Source organism: Lichenostomus cassidix, chromosome 23, assembly GCF_008360975.1.
Source record: "Lichenostomus cassidix isolate B80296 chromosome 23, HeHo_3.0, whole genome shotgun sequence".
In the NCBI taxonomy this organism is placed as follows: Eukaryota; Metazoa; Chordata; class Aves; order Passeriformes; family Meliphagidae; genus Lichenostomus; species Lichenostomus cassidix.
Genome location: NC_139503.1, coordinates 35,653 through 53,533, shown reverse-complemented (window position 1 = coordinate 53,533; position 17,881 = coordinate 35,653). Strand labels below are relative to the sequence as shown.

At 57.5% G+C, this 17,881-nt stretch overlaps 1 protein-coding gene across 2 annotated transcripts; it reads right to left on the bottom strand.

The window, feature by feature from the left end:
* Window positions 1-85: 85 nt before the first annotated feature.
* On the bottom strand, window positions 86-17,689 carry ASAP3 (ArfGAP with SH3 domain, ankyrin repeat and PH domain 3). Of its 2 annotated transcripts, XM_085081209.1 has the most exons (26): window positions 17,422-17,689; window positions 13,540-13,612; window positions 12,830-12,975; window positions 11,251-11,325; window positions 10,917-10,966; window positions 10,535-10,655; window positions 8,497-8,582; window positions 7,653-7,728; window positions 7,424-7,510; window positions 7,049-7,158; window positions 6,759-6,828; window positions 6,133-6,220; window positions 5,554-5,602; window positions 5,279-5,466; window positions 5,032-5,165; window positions 4,531-4,625; window positions 4,078-4,258; window positions 3,607-3,692; window positions 3,380-3,495; window positions 3,223-3,290; window positions 2,942-3,049; window positions 2,573-2,816; window positions 2,212-2,485; window positions 1,586-1,736; window positions 1,313-1,435; window positions 86-1,033 (listed from the first exon to the last, which is right to left on the bottom strand). In XM_085081209.1, exons 1-26 carry the CDS (start codon window positions 17,542-17,544, stop codon window positions 959-961), a joined length of 2,997 nt encoding a protein of 998 aa, XP_084937335.1. In that variant the 5' UTR covers window positions 17,545-17,689; the 3' UTR covers window positions 86-958. The 2 variants fall into 2 exon arrangements, with proteins under 2 accessions (XP_084937335.1, XP_084937336.1); XM_085081210.1 differs by lacking the exons at window positions 86-1,033; window positions 1,313-1,435; window positions 1,586-1,736 and adding an exon at window positions 1,760-2,052.
* Window positions 17,690-17,881: the final 192 nt, after the last annotated feature.

Genomic DNA, 17,881 nt, shown 5'->3' with positions numbered 1-17,881 from the left:
TGGGAGCCTTGGGGACTTGTCACCAGCATCACCATGCTGGGCATTACCAGGGCAGGGGCTGTGCCCTCCAGACACACCCAGTCTTAAAAAAAGATGGTTTATTAGAAATCAGAGACAGAAAACAATTAAAAAAAGGACCTTTTTGAGATGCAACATTTGACACAGAAATGAAAAGGATAAATTGAAGGGATATGGAGGCAGGTGGCTCTCAAGGTAGACTGGTACAAGGGTATGCTGGTCCTAGAAAAAGCTGCAAAATCCCCTCTGAGAGCCATCCAAGACTGGGGCGGTGGTCCAGCACTCACCCCAGATGAGGCACACGGGGCAGGGGCTCTGTAGTACCACCCGAAACATTTCCTCCGCCTCGAAACCAGGGAATGGCATTTCACTACCAGTTTTGCGGAAGGTTTGGAGCATCCCCAAGCCCCACCAGTCCAGGCAGCTCCCAAAGCCTGGAGTGGGGGATGGACACGAAAGAAACTCCTCTCTCCTATTTCTTGCCCATCCCAAAGGCTTCACAGTTGGGGTGCAGAAGGAGGCTCAGGGTCCCTGGCTGCCACCAGGATAAGGAGGAGGCTCCATGACTACCCGGCAGAGGATGGGGGATACCAAGTACAGCTCTCCCATCCCCAATTCCTTGCAGAGAAGGAAGAAGAAACCCTAGGGATGGGCAGAGCCCGCAGGAAGGACAGAAGAGCAGCGGGAGCAGGGGCTGGCACAGACACCTCAGCCCACCGGTGGAGCGAGCGTGTCCATTCTCTGCCCTTCAGTTCCCCACCACTGCCATGGATGGTTTTCCCAATGCAGGGGGTCTCTGGGCCCCATTGGAGGGCAGTGGGCACATGCCAGGGTCCCGGGTACATGTCCCTTGTGGCCTGGCTCTGTGAAGCCCCCAGCAAGGCGCAGCCTCCAGTCCCAGACAAGGGGACAGTGACAAATGGGACACCACCCACTCTACTCAGTCTTCCAAGAGGTGGACGAAGCTGGCGGGGAAGACTCCAGTGCGGGAGCCGTCACCCTCGATGAAGCCGACCTGGGGGTGCAGAGAGAAGGTTCAGGGGGGGTGGGAGTCTTTTCTCGAGGTATCAGCCCCAAAGCTGCCGTCTCTAAATTCCAACAGGGGTTTAGAGAGGCAAAGCTGTGGTGACACATCATCACATCACCACCGTTCCAGCCCTCCTCCATGCACACATGGGGCAGGAGACCCCCGTCCATGACCCCCATAAAAATGCAGCCTCCTTCAGAAGAAAACTGGATGGGGAAAAGGACCAGGATTGGGATCCCAGCACCTGTCTGTGCCACAGTGACTCACCCAGCTCTGCTCATCCTCTTCACGTGTCACCACAATGACCTCCCCCTTGGAGAAGGTTAGCTCTCGCGCCTTGTCCCCCTTGCAGTCAGCCACTGCCTTCACCCGCTTCTGCCTCCCCTTGGCCTGAAATAGGGCAAAAAGGGGGTGACAGAACCCCCTGAGGCCACCCAAGAGGCAGCAACAGGGATATGACCCCCAGATCACTTCATCTGCCACCCCACAATAAAAGGAGGTGGGATGCTTGGGGATGCAGAGAGGAGGATTTGCACCTACCGGAGCAAATCTCCTGGGCATGGGCACAGGGGGCACCTTGCTGAGAGCGGGGTCCTCGGGGCCACCAGGGCTTTGGGGGCACCCGGCACCCAGTGACCCCACCTTGCCCACCATGCTGCTGATGCGCCGGTACGAGCGGGTGCTCTCTGAGCTGTGGGTGACAAGTGGGGACAATGTCACCCCTCCTCTGCTGGTGCCTTTCTCCTCCTCGTCCTCCTCCCTGCGAGGTCTCAGTGGGGTCAAGGCTACCCCCATGTGACCCGGATCACATCCATAGCCCCCCGGATGCTGATGGAAAGGGTTCTCAGCAGCTAAACTCCCTCAAATGAGCCCATCCCACCACATTTTCCCAAAAGAGAGGAAAAATATATATGATAACTTGCGGAGGATCTTGGTGTCCTCTCAAATAATCTGTGTCACTGTCTCCAAGGACAACGCAGCACGCCCCCAGCTGCTCTTGTCTCCTCCTGCATCCCAGGGTCACCATAAATTCTTTGGAGACCCCAGAGGGTGGGGACCCCTTTGTTCCACAGGTATTCCCCATGCCCGTGGGGGTGGCAGGGGTTGAGGCCCATCCAGGATTATGCAATGACCCCTGAACACCCAGTCTAGAGCAGGGTCCATACCTGAACTTGACAGGAGGGATGTCAGGGGCCGTGTTGCTTGGCAGGGGCTGCCCGGGTGGGGGACTCGGCTCCGGGCCCCGCCGGGGGCTGCTGGCATCCGTCTCGGAGCGCGTCTCCCAGTACGCTGCCCGCTGGCTCTCGGTGGGGCTGCGGGTGCCGGGGGTGCCATCTGGGGCACCTGCGCTGCTGGCACAAGGCAGGCTGCGCGGTGCTAGAGCTTCCACTGGCCCAGAGAAGTGGGGCTCCGATGCCTGCCGGGGCAGCTCAGGGCGCTCTGGGGGAACACATGCAATGGGGACAATAAACTCGGTCTCCGGATGAAGGCACAGCCCCACCACGGTGGTGCCCCACTCTGACTCACCGGTGGGGCTGTGGCCGTGTTTGGGGCGGGAGCTGCCCCTCGTAGGATTTTTGAGCGGCAGCGGCGGGGGGATCTCCTCGCTGTGGGCCCGGCGGGGTGCAGGGCGTGAGGGTACCAAGATGCTCTCATAGGTCTTGTTGGTGATGTCCATCCCCATGCAGCTCCAGCGGGTCTGGGGGCAGGCAGGCAGGGGGCTGGCGGCCAGCGGCGATGTGCCCTTGAAGGAGCGCTGGAGGGGACTCACCTGGGGGGCACACACACAGCTCCAGGGATGTCCCACTGCCACCAGCCCCGCAAAAGGTCTGCACTCCCCCAGCCCCCTCACTGGGAATGATGGTGGAGGGCCCCCCACCACCATCTCACAGATACCTTCTCCTCCAGCTCATCCTCACTGTCATAGGGGAACTCCGATGGGGGCTCCCAGTCATAGTCCACATGGATTTGCAGGGAGAGCTTCCCTGCCTGCGCCTGCTCCAGCTGCCAGAGGGATGGGTCAGGTCAGGGGGATTTCAGGATGCGGCAGGCCACAGGGGTCTCGGCACTGCAAAGGCAGCTCCCAGAAGCCCCCCACCTTCATGCCGGCCCTCCTCAGATGCTTTGTTCCCCTCTCCCCATGCTGAACTTCCCCCCCATTCCTCCATCCCACCTACCAGCTCCTCACACTCGCTGTGCTTCAGCCTCCTCGCTACATCCAGAGCCGTCTCACCAGCAGCGTTCACTGCCCGAGGAAAAAGAGGGGGACAAATCCAGGTTACGGCCTTACCACTCCCACCAAAGAACCCCGAAACCTCCATCCCAACCCCATACCTGTGGTGAAGGCAGCTTTGCCCTTCAAGAGCAGCTTAAGACAGTTGGGCTGGTTGTAGAGCGCACTGTAGTGCAAGGCTGTGTTCCCTTCCTGCGTCACCCTGTCCAGCATTCCCCTGTGCGGGGCCAACGGAAGGAAAATCAAGGCTCGAGAACACACCAGCATCCCTCACAGTCCTCCAGGGAGGGAGAGGGGCAGGGAACACTGGGAGCACTTGGGGACGCACCCATTCTGGATGATGAAGTCCACCAAGGGAAGGGATGATCTGTCGGCATGGCGCACAGCCACATGCAGCGCCAGCTCACCTGCATCCTGCCAAGAGATGGGAGGGAGAGATGACCCTGAGAATGCTCATCTTCCTCAGGATGAAGGGAAAAGGAGTACTGGATCCAAGAATGCTCATCTTCCCCTCCAAATGGAGAGAAAAGGAGTGCTGGACACATGGATGCTCATCTCCCCCAAGACGGAAGGGAAAGGAGAGCTGACTCCAAGGATGTTTCATCTCCCAAGATATGGAAGGGAGAGGAGAGGAGAGCTCGCCTCAACAATGCTTCATCTCCTATGAGTAGGAGAGAAAAAAACTGGAGCTGAGGATGCTTGTTTTCCCAACAGCACATCCCTGCCCAAAGCCCACGATAACCCCGAGTACAGGCACCCAGAGAGGGGAAGTCCATTCCCTGTCAAGTACAGGGCTTACCTGACCCTCAGGGCTGGGCAGGGGCTTGGCCAGGTCGTGCCCCTCAGCAAAGGCCTGGAGCAGGCCCAGGAGGTCACAGGCTCGAATGGCCTCCCAGAGGCGGTGGGGGTCATCCCGGCCACTTTTCTGCACATAGCGTCGTTCCATGTACTTGGCCACGATGTATTCCTTGCGGGCAGCCCTGCCGGAAGGGGGGCTTGGATGGTCATGCAGCCGGGGGGGTGGAGCCCCATGCTCTCGCCTCTTCCGGAAGCCTCAGGATCAAGCGTGAACCTCCAAAGAGGTGCAGATGCCCACCGCAATCCAGCAATGACACCAGGATACCTCATCCGAGGACTGTCTTAGAGCTGATAGGTAGTGGCAGCATGGGGACAAGGACAGGGCACACACCATGCACTCCTTCCTATTCCTCCTCCCACTCTTCTTCCCAGCCCATCCAAGCCCCTGACTTACATATCACTGCTGGCCAAGGGCTTGGGACAGTCCTGTGTGGGCAGCGTGGCCTCCATGATCTCGTTGAAGCGGGTGTTCCCGATGCTAATGGCCAGCTATGGAGAGAGAGGGACAGAGGGACACGAGCCCTCCTGGCCACACTTACCCTGCTCCAGCCAGATCCCGTCCCAGAAGGAAGGAATCCACTGGATCCACCTGGGACTTTCCCAGAGCAGCATCCCTGCCAGGATGATGCTCTCTTATGGGAAGGGAAATCTGTTTTAGGAGGGAGAAAACCCTGGGGAGCTGTGAGCAGTCCCCCCACTTAGCAAATGGCTTGACAGAGACCCCTTGCCCAGACCACTGTGCTGGGAAAACTGAGGCAAGTTTGCGAGCCCTGGAGCAAACTGGAGACAGATGGGATGGAGGAGACAGAAGGAACCCTGCATCCCAGGAAGTCTGGGAGCCACAGAGGGTGATTCCCAGCGGCCAGGAGACCTCCAGGCTCAGGGAGCAGCTTACCAGCAGCTCAGAGGTGCTGAGAACATCCAGAGTGAGGGACTGGATGCGGGAATAATGCACACCCAGCTCCCGATGGATACCGGAGCACTCAATGCATGTCAAGATGCCCAAGTTGGTGGAGAGCCATGTGGGATCTGCAGTGGGAGCAGTGCAGGGCTCAGCACCACACCCACCTCTCAAGATGCCGTGACTCCCATGCTAGCTGACCCACACTCAGGGCAGGGGGACACCCTAGGCCCTGACATACCTGGGGCACCACAGTCACAGCACTGCTTGTTTCCTGGCATGTTCTTCACCTCGCCGATGACCAGCCTGGTAAGCTCCTGCATGCCGCCATCCATGCCGGCGCCTGCTGCTGTCCCTCCACAGCTCCCATCCCCCTTGAAGGCATTGCTGAGGGCTTCGTCCTTGCTGTTCTGCAGCACCGAGACCCACCTGGGCAGGAGGGAGGAGGAAAAGAAGGATGGGGAAGGCAGAGCAGGACCTCTGGCATGTTGAGGAGCGAGGGACTGTGGCACTTACACAACACACTCCTGCTCATCCTCTGCTTGGAAATGATACGTCCTGTTGTCTGCAGGGATGGGGAGACAGGTGAGAAGGTGAAAGGGGAGAAGCTATGTCTGCCACATCCCTTGAAGTGTTCAAGGCCAGCTTGGATGGGCCTTGGAGCAACCCGGTCTAGTGGAAGGGGTCCCTGCCCATGGTGGGGGTGGTGGAACAAGACAGTCTTTAAGGTTGCTTCCAACCTAGACCATTCTAGGTTTCTATGATTTAGGGATGCCCAGAACAGCAGGAATCAGCTGAAATGTCTTCAAAGGAGCTACTTAACTACAAATTAAATCACTGCACATCACCCTCCCCTGACCTGAGCCCTGTCACAACCTCTTTTTGTCTCAGCTTTCTGGATCTCCTCAGAGAGACCAGTCCTTCATCTGTAAAGATAGCCAGGGAGACACCAGAGCCAGATTAAAAGCATTTAAAGCGGGTGCCAAGCTGTTTCAGAGTGAAAACCCACTCCAGAAAGGGAAAGGTCCCACCACAGCCTCTGCCTGCAGGTCAAACACTTCACCCCGGCCACAGCACCCCATCCCAGGCACTCACGTGTCACCAGGTCAAAGCATTTCTTCTCCTCGGCATGGGGCCGCACCTGGCAGGTGAGGAGGTTCAGCTTCACGGGGGGACGGTTTATCTGCAGGGTGAGAGGACTGAGGTGGGTTAAAGGACCAGGAAGGGATGTGATGGGCGTCACCATCTCCAATGGCAACTGTGGTGGTACAACCACCAACACAGATGGTTTCTCCTGGAGTAACCATGCAAATCAGACCCTGTCTGACCCATTTTCGAAGAACAGAGATCCTTTGCAGGAGAACATGGCTCCAAGACGTTCCTCCGTCCCTGCTGCAGTTTTCAGTGTCCAACGCCAGGGGGCAACACCTCCCTCCCAGCCCGCCCCATCCGCTTTAGGTTTGTCTAGACTCTCCTCATCCACCTCGCTGCCCCAGCCAAGCCCACCCTCCCCTCCCATGGACCTCTATCAGACATGGGAGACCTCCTTTGGACCCCTGTCAGACATGGGGGACCTTCTTTAGGCATTCCAGTCCCATCCTGTATTGAATTTTAAGCCAAGCAGATCTGTGACCACTTTGGGCAAAACTAGAATCCAATGGACACCAAATCCCAAAGGGTGCACAAAGAAGGGCCAGGGCTGCAGCCCCCACACTCCCCACCGTGCTGTGGGAGATGGTCAGGCAGCCATACTTCACACCGCACTTCCTCTTCTGCCACACTTTGCGGATCCTGAGAAGGAAGAAGAGAAGGAGTGAGGATTGCACAGCTGCAATCATCCACATCCCAAACCAGCCACAGCAGCCCTCAGCACAGGCCTGATAGCACTCTGGACATGGGGTTGTGCTTTCTGTAACTCACAGAACACAAAATATCCTGTGAGCTGGGGCCTCCCATGAGCATTGACAACAACGGGATGAAGCCAGATCTCTGGGTTAATACTCATCCTCACCCATCACTCTTCTTGTACAGGAATCCTGACTTCTCTGTCCCGTATTGCTTGTTCCCTTGGTGCTGGTGGATGCTGTAGCCACTGCCAGAGTTCTTCCTGCTCAAGTTTTCCTGAAAAAAGGCAATTAAAAAGCAAAGTGAGAGGCACAGAGGTGGTTTCTGCCCCAAGCGACTTTGTCCTTTATGTGGATGCAGTGTCCAGCAGGATGCCAGACATCCCCATGCCCTTCCAGCATCCACAAGTCTCCAGGTCCAGAGATGGGTTAACCCAGCAGCCCTCTCCCTTCTGTTTCCCATCCCCAAACTAACCCTAGGGTACCCAGCACCCTCCTGATGCTCCTTCTCATCTCTCCCCTACTCATCCAGGGGGTCTCACCTCCTTGTTCTCCAGCTGCAGGATGCTGCGGAGGGAATCACGGGTTTGTGTGAGCTGCTTCACCTCCTCCTCCTGTGCTTGGTGGAGCTGGAAAGGGAGCAGCTGCCCTCACTGCTGTGCTGTGTGCAGGTGTTCTCAGCAGCTGGCATGGGGACAGGGTGGGGGGGCAGGGGTGGCATCCTGGGAGACATGCCCGCGGGACATTGGATGGCAAGAGTAAAGGCCTTACCGCATGGAGGGACACAGCAAGCTTCTCAATGAAGGGGTAGAGGTTCTGGGCAGCCTTCCAGCCGTCTTGGAAGAAACTGGGTGTTTGTTGAGGGTGATTAATATGCAGATGGGGACGATGGAGGAAAAAAAGACGGTTTTTAGAGAAAATGTGGCAGGAGACGACGGTGGAAAGCCGCACTAGCTTTGTGGCTCCCTAGCTATGGGGATCTGGAGTCTAGCAAAGGCCAAGCCCAGCCCACGGGGTATGGATATCCCAAATATTTGGGGCGTTTGGGATGCAGGATTTGCCTCTTCTTCAATCCCAGCTAAACTCACTGGGGAGCAGCATTTCCAAAAGCCGCATTCTGGGAGGTCCCTGGGTCACAATCCCAGTCAAAGATATGCTTTTAACCTGAGTGACTGTCTCAACCTGCCTCAGGCTCCCCACTCGAGAGCTGGAGGAGATGATGACTTCCACACACTGCTATTCCAGCCTCAAAGAGCAATGGGAAAGGCAAGGGGATGTTGATCCTCACTCCAAACACCCTTGGTACAAGCCCCATGGCTAATGCCAGAGCTGCCCAGCTGAGCTCATCCCTGGAAATCTATCCAGACACCAAATCAGATACATCTCAAGCCAATGCCCCTCCCCCAGGCCCATGGACACGTTTACAGCTCCTCAAGCCAACAAAGCACATTTCAGCTCCCCAGAGATAACTGAAGAGTGATAGGCTATGCCTGATATCTCCACCAATAGCTTTATGGCTCTGGGATGACAGCAGAAGCCCTCAGACTCTCCTGCGACCTCCCAGGGGTGACAACCAGCCCCAGGGATGAACCATCTTGACCCAGGTGGCACCTACTTGTGCTGAGCATGGAAAAACTTGATGAGGCTCTGCAGGAAATCTGGTCCCTGCTTCATCTGAGACTCACTGGCTTTTAGCAGGTACTGGAGGAGGAGAAGACACCTGGTTAGGTGATGAAGAAAAGGACCAGCTGAAAATATCCCAGAGGACAGAGCAAGAGCCTGCTCAGCCCTCACTTCCCTTCCCAGCACAGGGAGGAAGGTTAAAACGCTGGCTGGGTTTCAAGAAGTCGAGTCATGACATTGGATTTGAAGGCAGCTCTCTGGGGACCACCCTCAGAAAACCTGGCTCTGGAAGTCCTCCAAGACCTGGAAAGTTCAAGGACTGAGGGAGGCCTCCAGGGTTTCCATCCAAGCATGCTTCTCCTGCTGCTCATTACTTCTGGAGTTAATAAATAACCAAAACTCAAGGCAGCATGTGAAGGAAAAAAAACACAACAAAAAAGGCCAAATATTTTTTAAGACATGGCCTTTTTTATTCCCAAAAAATCAGATTCCAAGAAGCAAGCACCTGCAGCACACCAGCCCTGGAGGCCTGCTGAGGTGCCCCGTGGGATGGGGAATTTCAGCTTTATGCATCAAACCCATCCATCAGCTGCAGGCAGGGAAGGAAAGACACAGAGTCTCACTCACCCTAAGCAAAATAAGGAGGGGAAGAGACTTTGCCCCTGCTAGCTCCTCTCCAGCTGCCAGAATGGTTTCCAGTGGGGGGCGACGGGAGGGGGAGGCAGCCCTGAGCACCGAGGTTTTCCAGGGTGGGACAGTGCTGCTGGAATGGAGTCTCCCCGTGCCCTGGGGAGGGGTCACTGGGCTGGGGAGGATTGTTAAATTGCTCCATACAAGCTGAAGATGCCAAGTCAATGTCAGGGAGCACAACTGTACCCCTGAACCACACCCCACCTAGAAAAGGCCACATGTGCATGGCTCCCACGGGATATCCCTGCCCTGCCACCCACATCCCACAGTGACAGCGGCAGCAGAGCATCCTAGTCGGCACTGGCTGGTACCCATGAACAAAGGGGTGCCAGGCCCATGTCCAGCTGCTCCCACAGCCTTGGGGGTGCGACATGGCCCACAATGGGGAGACACAACCACCCCATAGGTGTCCATAGGAACAGGACCCTGTTCTCAGCCTAGGATGTAGCAAAACCCACTTTCCCTATTTACCCATGTGCATCATTTGGTCCCTCGTCCCCCAGAAGATCTGCCCTCCCATTTTCAGGGCCAACAGCAGCTCTCGTGCATGCAGAAACATGGGTGCACATGCCCTGCTCCAGCTCCCACCTCTCCATGTGCTGTTATTTACCCCACAGTGGAGCTATTCAAGGGAGTGACTCATCTGGCTGGGTCCCAGCTCTGAGGCAGGCACAGCCTTGTCACCACAACCCCCATTCTTTGCTGGGCGGGCACAGGGCGGGCACCCGGATCTGGCCCTTGGGAACACGGGAGACCTCTGGAACAACGCACTGGGGACTTGTTCCCTGCTCTGTCACCCTCGAGGTTTTTGGGTCGCCGAGCGTCTGGAGCCAAGACATCTGGGTTGCTCCTCGCTGTGGGGCTCTGAAATTTAGTCTCCATCCTTCACTTATTCCCATCTCACCTCCTGAGCATGGACTGCAAAGACCTGAGACTGTTAAGGATCTGAGATGACTTGTGACCCTCTCACCAAAACCAGAAGCAGTTTTGAGGATAGGGGAAAACCACAAAGACAACCTCAGGGATGTTAGCCAAAAAGCTCGCTTTTTACCCAAATGCCACCCAAGGAAGGGGTAGGAGAAGGGCTGGGGAGATACGGAAGGAACTCCCAGGCCACCCTCGTGGGCCATCACAGGTGCTATTTCGAGCCGCATCCCACGGGGACCTCAATATGGGAATGGGATGAGGATCCTTGAGATGGGACCATGCAGGGACATGACAGGATGGGGACAGACAAGAGTGCCCCACAGCACCCACGTGGGGCTGCTTTGGTGCTGGAGTCCCCTGGGACTCAGTTCCTGTGGGGGAACAATCCCCAGTCCCCCTGGCACAGCCCCCACCTCGCACATGTGGAGCTGGAAGAGCCGCCGCTCCTTCTGCACGTCCTCCACCACCTCTGCCGCTGCCGGCTCAGCCTGGATGACCCCAGCCAAGCGGGCTCGCTCCTTCTCCATCTTCCCCCTGCATAACGGGATGGCACCGGGTTGGAGACATCCCTGCTCTGAGGGGTTTCCCACGTGGGAGACTCCAGTGGGGATGGGATCAGGAGAAACATCTCCAGGCCCCTCTCCAGCCCCTCTCCCTTTTTCCTTTGGGAAAAGCTGGACCAGAGCTCTCCCCTAACAAACCGGCACCATCAGTGCCCGGCTCCAGCCCAGGGACAAAACACCTTTGTGCAGAGCGGGATTAGGTAGATTTTGCCAGAGGTAGCGTGTTCCTTACACTTTGGTCTCATAATCCTTCCAGGCCTTTTCAATCTGCTTCTTGGAGTCCTGTGGCAAATGAGAGAGGGAGTGGCAGCTGTCAGGGAAAGCAAAAGAGCCGGTGGCACTGAAGGGGCCGAGAGCTTTGCTCTGCATTGCTGCACCTCTTCGGGGTGAGGAGTTTCCCTACCAAATCTTCATCCCTCGCTTTTGTCACTCCCAACCCTCACTACTACCTTCCTGCCCCTGGTACTGGCTCCTTCCCCCTCCCAGCCACGGGCACGAGTTGAGTCCAGACCAGGGGTCTCACTGCAGAATGTCACCAAATGGGTGACCCGGGAGACAGGACTCACCAAGCGGCCATCCTTCAGCTGCCCCTTCAACAGGCTGTCCAGAGGGAAAGAGACGATGTTATTCAGGTTCTGCACCTGTAGAAGGTAGAGATAGGGTCACCTCATGGTAGGGGAAGTCAGGGAGCTGGAGACCCAGGTCCTTCTCTGCGCCAGGGACCTCCCCCCAGCTCCATTGCTGCCCCAGGAAGAGTTAAAGAGGCTGCAAGTGGGGCTGAATCCAGGATACTGGCAGAGGGCAGGCTGGGGCTTGTTGGAGCTGGCTGCAAGATGTCTGATGAACGTGGCCCTTCCCACAAACCACATCAGCGTCGCAGCTGCCAAAAACAAAGCTGTCTCCCCGCATTGACACCTCAACCTTGCTCCCACCCCTGACCCCAGCACCCAGCAACATCACCAGCTCCTCTATGGCCCTGCGATACTAAAAGCTCACCCATGTCAAAGGGGCTTCCCAAAATGTCTCCCTTTGCTGGGATTTGGATGAAATGCTGTGCAGCCACTACCATCCCCACCAGTGCTGTGCAGGGGTCTGTGAAGGGGACAAGGGAGTTCACTGCCATCCTGATGCTCCTCCATGCACCCCATGGAGCAGCACCTCATTTTAGAGTTGTGAGAGCAGCTCATGCACTCACACAGGTGAGCTCCCCACTGCACTCAGATTTCTTTCGAAGGGTTTTGGTCTGCTGCAGCACCTGGGGAGAAATGTAGCCCTAGGGCACAGGACCACTCCCAAAACAGGGGTAATGGGGGAGCTCCAGGGAGACTCTAGGAGGGAAAACACAGCTTTTTGGATCTGGCTGAGAGTCTTGGCACAGAACTTCACTCAGCAGCCTGTGGGGCTGGAAGTGGGGGCCCTCAGAACTGGTCCAACTCCTCCATCGGGACAGTTCTGCAGAGCCCTGCTGGACCACGGGGTCCAACGGGCTGTGACAGCCAGGATGGGGAAGGGGAGGAGCAGGGAGGCCCGTATTAGGGTAACTGGGAGAGGAAGATGCCAAAAATCTGAAATTCTTGCTGGGGGAAGGGCAGCAGAAATCAATTTCCTTCTTAAGCAGAGCCAAGGGCCAAAAACACCCCTTGGAGAGGGGGACTTGAAAGTGAACGGAGAGGGGGCCACATGGGACCCCCCAGGGATTCGATGCTGGGCATGCACGGACCCAGCTCCATTCAGGAGCTGAGTTTTCCATCGGAGCCATTCCTGGCTCGTCTCACGGCCGCCTCTGCCTGCTCCCCACGGCCCCACTGTGCAGCCCAACGTGGCTTTGATTTACTCTTGGCAAGCGAGATCAGAGATGAAACTCATGTGAGAAAAAAACAGAAAGCAAGAAATAAGAGGAAAAATGAAAATAGCAGCCCCAGCTTCCCATCAGATGCCAGTGTCAGTGGCCCCAGAGAGCTGGGAGTGATCTGTAAGTGCAGTAACAGGGGTATCAGACGGTCTGGAGCACTGGGAATGGGTCCCTGAGGCCAGGGTGGGAGGTGGGGTTTGCTGCATGTGGTAGAGGGCAGCTAAACTGGAAGGAGAGGAGTCGCACTGGTCGGTGGGGGCGCTCCAAATCCAGGTGGATTTGGGACAGCTCACCAGGTTCTTGAAGAGCGCGGTGACCTCGCGGGTGAAGACGGCCAGGTTTAGGAAACCGGTGGAGAGCTCGTGGTTGTTCTGGGAGAGGTGGTTGTTGCCAAAGTTCTCCAGGGCCTCGCTGTACTGCTCCTCGTTCTCCACGTGGGCTGTATGGAGAGACACCGGAGAGGGATGCGGGGTAACCCTGCAGCACTTGACACATCGTGTTCACACCATGACGTCCCACCATCTCTCCATCCCTTTATAACAGAGCTGGGCCGATCCTGATGCGGGACAGCAGCAGTGGCCCAAAGCAACCTTCCTAAGGTTCTCAAATTTCACTTCTTACATCGATATTTCAGACAGTTTTTGGCATCTAAGCATGTTGCTGGGTGACATCATGAGGTCCCACCAGCAGCTAGCACCCACCTAACCATCCCTGTGTAGCAAAGCTGGGCTGATCCCGCTGCAAGACAGCACTGGAATGTCCAAAACAACCTTCCTAAGGTTCTCAGTTTCCCTTTTTATATTGTTTGAAGACAATTTTTAGCACCTTAGCATGTTGCCAGGCTGGCTGGCCGGTAGCACCCAAGCACCAAATACCCCTAAGGCTCACCAGCACCCATGGCCACCCTGCTGCCCAGTGTGACCGTCGTTGGTGGGGGATGGGACCATCACACCCTCAGTCCCACGGTCTCGGAATGCCCATCACCTCCCAAAGCCCAACTCACTGAGCCCGGAGATGTGAATGGCTTTCACATATTTCCTGATTCTCTGGAGCACAGCTTGGTCCCCATCCAGGCTCTGCGAAAGCAAAGAGCAAACAAATGGAGCTCATTAGCCAAGCACGGCTGCCACTCCCCCAGCCCAGCTGGCCCTTGGAAAGGCTGCAGCTCTGCCTTGCAGATGTGTGGGGCAGGATCCAAGCTCCCAGGGCTGGGAAAGGAGCTGGAGGCATCCTGGTGACGCTGGAGCCACGGTGTCCAGCCGATCCCCTGCCGAGGCTCTGGCCCCATGGCTTTGCTGCCAGGTAAGGCTTTGGTTGGCCCCAGAGAAGTGGGTTTGAGCAAGACAGTAGCGGGAGGTAAGAAGCTCTTTGGATCCCAGCAGCTCCTAGCAACCATGGAAAATGCCTTGCTGGCTCTTGCAGGGACTATTTCAACCAAGAAGGGGTTGAAGCATCATGCAGCATGTCAGCCCATCCCCATGGCTCAGAATCAGGCAAGGTGTGTGAGGGTGCCCAGCTCCTCACAGAGCCAAAGAGAGGACCCACCTCCTGCTGATGGGTACCCAAATGCCATAAACCCTTGTGCCAGTTGTGTGCCAAACCACAAAGACGAATGTGGCTTTCCAAACCCCCCAGCTCACACGAGGTTTTGCCCGTGGTCCTCAATGCCATGAGCCTCCCTGTAGCCCCAGTGGCCACATCCTGCTCTGGTTTAGAGTTCTCCCCATCCCTTTCTGCCTTTACAGCCCTGATTTGCCCACTGAGCACCATGACAAATTCAAGCCCACCTGAGCACCGTGACAAATTCAGCCCCACTCAACCCAAGGGCAAGGGGCTGTGGTGCTGCTGGCCCGAGCATCTGAGCACACACTGGCCCCAGCATCAGGAAAGAGTTAAGGGTGGCTTGGCTGCAGGTACCAGAGCCATGATAACAGGCTGGAAATATTTAAAGGGCGTGAACAGCAGAAAGGGCAGGGATGAAACCACGGAGGAATTACAATAAAGAGGCTCTCTCTCTCTCTGCTCGAGGTCTGTCGAAGGTTTTCAGGCTGATGTCAAGGCTGATTTCCTGACAGCAGGGTCAGCCTGGCTTTGGCACCGCTCTCCTTGTTGGATGGGATGCTGCCAGGATGAACTGGCTGGGAGGGGACTGCAGCTGAGGTGGGAGCCAAATCCCCCGCTCAGTCTCACAATGCATCTACAATGGCAAGAATGTAGGGGGGTGCACCAAAGCCCCTTATGGCCCTTCTCTGTGTCAAATCTAGGTGCACCAAGCTCTCCAGAGCAGAGGTATTCCCCACTTCTGGGGGAAGCCAGGGCTTGATGCCTGGATGCTCCAGGCTCGCAAACCTGGCAGAGTCTTAGGAAGAGGAAACTGAGGCAGAATGAGATGCTTTGGAAGCATCATCGGGCAAGTGCAGGAAGAAGCAGCTTCAAGTGTCCAGGATGGAGCAGCTCATCCTGGCGCCAGCTCACAGCTGCAGGATGCAGAATGCAGGGCTGGTGCAGAGCAGAGATGATCCAGGGGAGAACACAAAGGCTTTCAGGAAGGGGTCCACAAGTTGAACAGTGGGCATAGGGCAGGCAGAGCCAAGCATTTGGGTGGTAAAAGCAGAGGGAATCACCGTACAGTGCTGGCCCAGCTGCGGGCAGCACTGGCCTCTCCGATGTACCGGGCTGGCTGCCGGGAACACGGGCCTTGGCTGCATGGAAGCAGAGGGGTGGAGATGTCTGGACCCCCCCAATGGTACCCATCATCTCCCAGCTCAAGGGCTTCCAGTGACGGGGCAGCTGAGGACATTGGCACAGGGGATGGGAGCAGGAGACATTCCCCATGGGACGGAGGAAGGGATGAATCCACACCTGCATCACGGCTAGCCAGGCTCACAGCCTGGGGACCCCAAGCCGGATGCTCAATGGAGGCCATTCTTTACCTCCCCCGCCACTGCCAGCCCATGCCACCCAGAGAAGAAGCCACCACGGGTGCCAGAGCCGGGGTGCCAAGCTGCCAGGCCGGGAGCAGGATGTGGCACTGCCTCGGGTGACAGACAGGGTGAGCTGGGAACTCACGTGCCAGCAGCCTCTGCCATGTCACCCTGCCCCAGCCCAGAGGTGCCCAGTCCTATCTGATGTGCACGCAGCACCCAGCCCCAACCACCGAGGGCTGGATTCGACCTTCCAGCCCACTCCGGAGACCTCGGGTTGTGTCTCCACAGCGGCTCCAAGGACGCTGAAGTCACAAAAACCCCTGAGAAAGCCCTCTTTAATCTCATGAGGGAAAGTGAGGCACAGAGCGGCTCCGGCCAACACCAGGATGTCTCCACAGTGTTGAGCACCAATATCCAATCCTCTCCCTGGTCATTCCTGCCCCTGATTTGGAACCAGCTCCCACTTGAGTGCATGCAGCCATGCTCTGTCTCAGGGTCCTGGTGGGACACAGTCATCCCTTCCCACCTGGCAGTCTCTGGAGTAAGACCAAGATCCCTCCTGCTCACCAAGCCACCAGCCAGGATGCAGGGAGGTGACGGGAAAGACAATTGCTCAGTTTGGTCACAGAGTGTCTCTCCCACCCCTCAGCATTCCCCAAATCCACCACCGATTATCCCTCTCGCCTGATGCTATCGCCCCATTGGGGCTCCAAGGATAGCGTGAAGCTGGTTTGGTTGGATTTCCCTCCTTCCCTCGTGCTGAGATATGGGGATGCCAAAGGTCTGGCAGCAGTTTGGCCCCCTCCCCAGAGCCTCCAGCGGGATGGGGGGCTCAGCCCTGCGTCCTCCATGGCACACACGACAGCAGTCATGATTCCCAGCTCTCATGCTTGCTGGAGCTTTACTAAACCAATCCCAGAGACCCCCTGTCATTTCTGAGGAATGTGTTTCCCTGCATCCGTGTCCCTTAACCACAGCCTCTCCAAGAAGTTAAACAAAAGTCCTGCTGCTCCCTTCTGGCTGGAGCTGCCTCCCCCTTCCCAGCTGGGAGGAAGATCCATGGCGGTGACCAGCATGTGCTGATGGGGACCAGGATGCTTCACAGCGTGTCCCCAGATTTCCAGGCCCAGGACCTGCTTCCCACTGCCCCCAGGTATCCCGCCAGCCCTGGCACATGGGGCCCCCCACTCCCTGCTAGCCCTGGCTCTCCTTCAAAGCCATTCCTTAGCTAAGAGGAGTTGGCAAAAACCACAGGACCAGCTGGAAACTGCCTTTACTCCAGGTGGGAGAAGGGGTATGAAGGCACCCCACTACCTTCACCCTTCCTACAAAAGCTGGCTAGGATTTTTGGGGGAGCCTAAAAATACTCCCCTGCCTTCCATCAAGGAGGAGCCCCACCAGGGACACCACACCCCATCGGGTCTGGCTTCAGCACAGGAGCTCAATAGTGGATGAAAACGTGGGGCTCATTCTCTGGGGGCATGTCCTGGGCCCCGGGACAGGGGCGGTGTGCCGGTCCCGGCGGGAAAGAAGGATGCCCTGGCCCCGGGGAGGGATGCCTTGATCTCCGGGAGGGGCAGGAGGGGATGCCCTGGCCCTGAAAATAGCAAAATAGGCCGCCCTGGCCTTGGAGTGATGTAGGATATGTCCTGGCCCCAGGGGGCACCCGGAGCTTTATTGACGCCAACCCCCATGTCTACAGGCTTTGCCCCCCATAAAAGCACGTTGGGGTTGCTCGGAAGATGCAAACGACCTTGCCACCCAAGGGTCCCAAACCACTCGCTTAGGATGACCAGCGTAGTCTCGGGGTGAAAGGGTGGGCCCCAAAGAACAGAGCCCGAAGGACAAGCAATCATCAAGGGACTAGTACCTATCGGTGTGGAGGTGTTCCCAGGCGGGATACTTGGGATGTCCCCAGGTAGGGTGAGCAGCCTGACCCCCCCAACCACCCTGCTCACCTCCTCCAGAGCTCCCACGGCCCCCCGGCACTTCTGCATCTTGGAGGCGAAGGCGGCGGCCGGGGAACTGAGATCCTCGCCTGTCACGGCCAAGAACTCGGCCACGCTGAGCTGCTCGGGCATGGTGCGGGGGCCACCGGGGGCACCGGGCGGCGGCAGGGGGAGCGCGGTGGGGGGAGGGCTCCCCTGCGGAGCGCTCCGGGGTGCCGGCTCAGCCCGGCTCAGCTCCCCGAACCGGGAGCCCCGCGCCGCGCCGGGCGCCGCTCCGACATTCCGTCCGTCCCCTCCCGCCCCTCTGCCGTCACGCGGCGGCCCCGCCTGTCCGCACGTTAAAGGCGAAGAGCCGCGGTCCCCCCAAGAACTATCTCCACGACCCCCATCCCGAGTCGTAGGGCGTGCAGGGTTCACCCGCGCTGTGGTGGGACGAAGGGAAAATCCTGGGGTCCGGCCGGATCTGCAC

Excerpts from the sequence above, each read along its gene's own strand:
- ASAP3 (XM_085081209.1), bottom strand. The coding sequence starts at position 17,544 with ATGCCCGAGCAGCTCAGCGTGGCCGAGTTCTTGGCCGTGACAGGCGAG. Across the intron at positions 6,221-6,758 it reads TGACCATCTCCCACAGCACG|ATAAACCGTCCCCCCGTGAA; the intron begins GTGGGGAGTGTG and ends CTCACCCTGCAG. Across the intron at positions 2,817-2,941 it reads AGGATGAGCTGGAGGAGAAG|GTGAGTCCCCTCCAGCGCTC; the intron begins GTATCTGTGAGA and ends TGTGCCCCCCAG.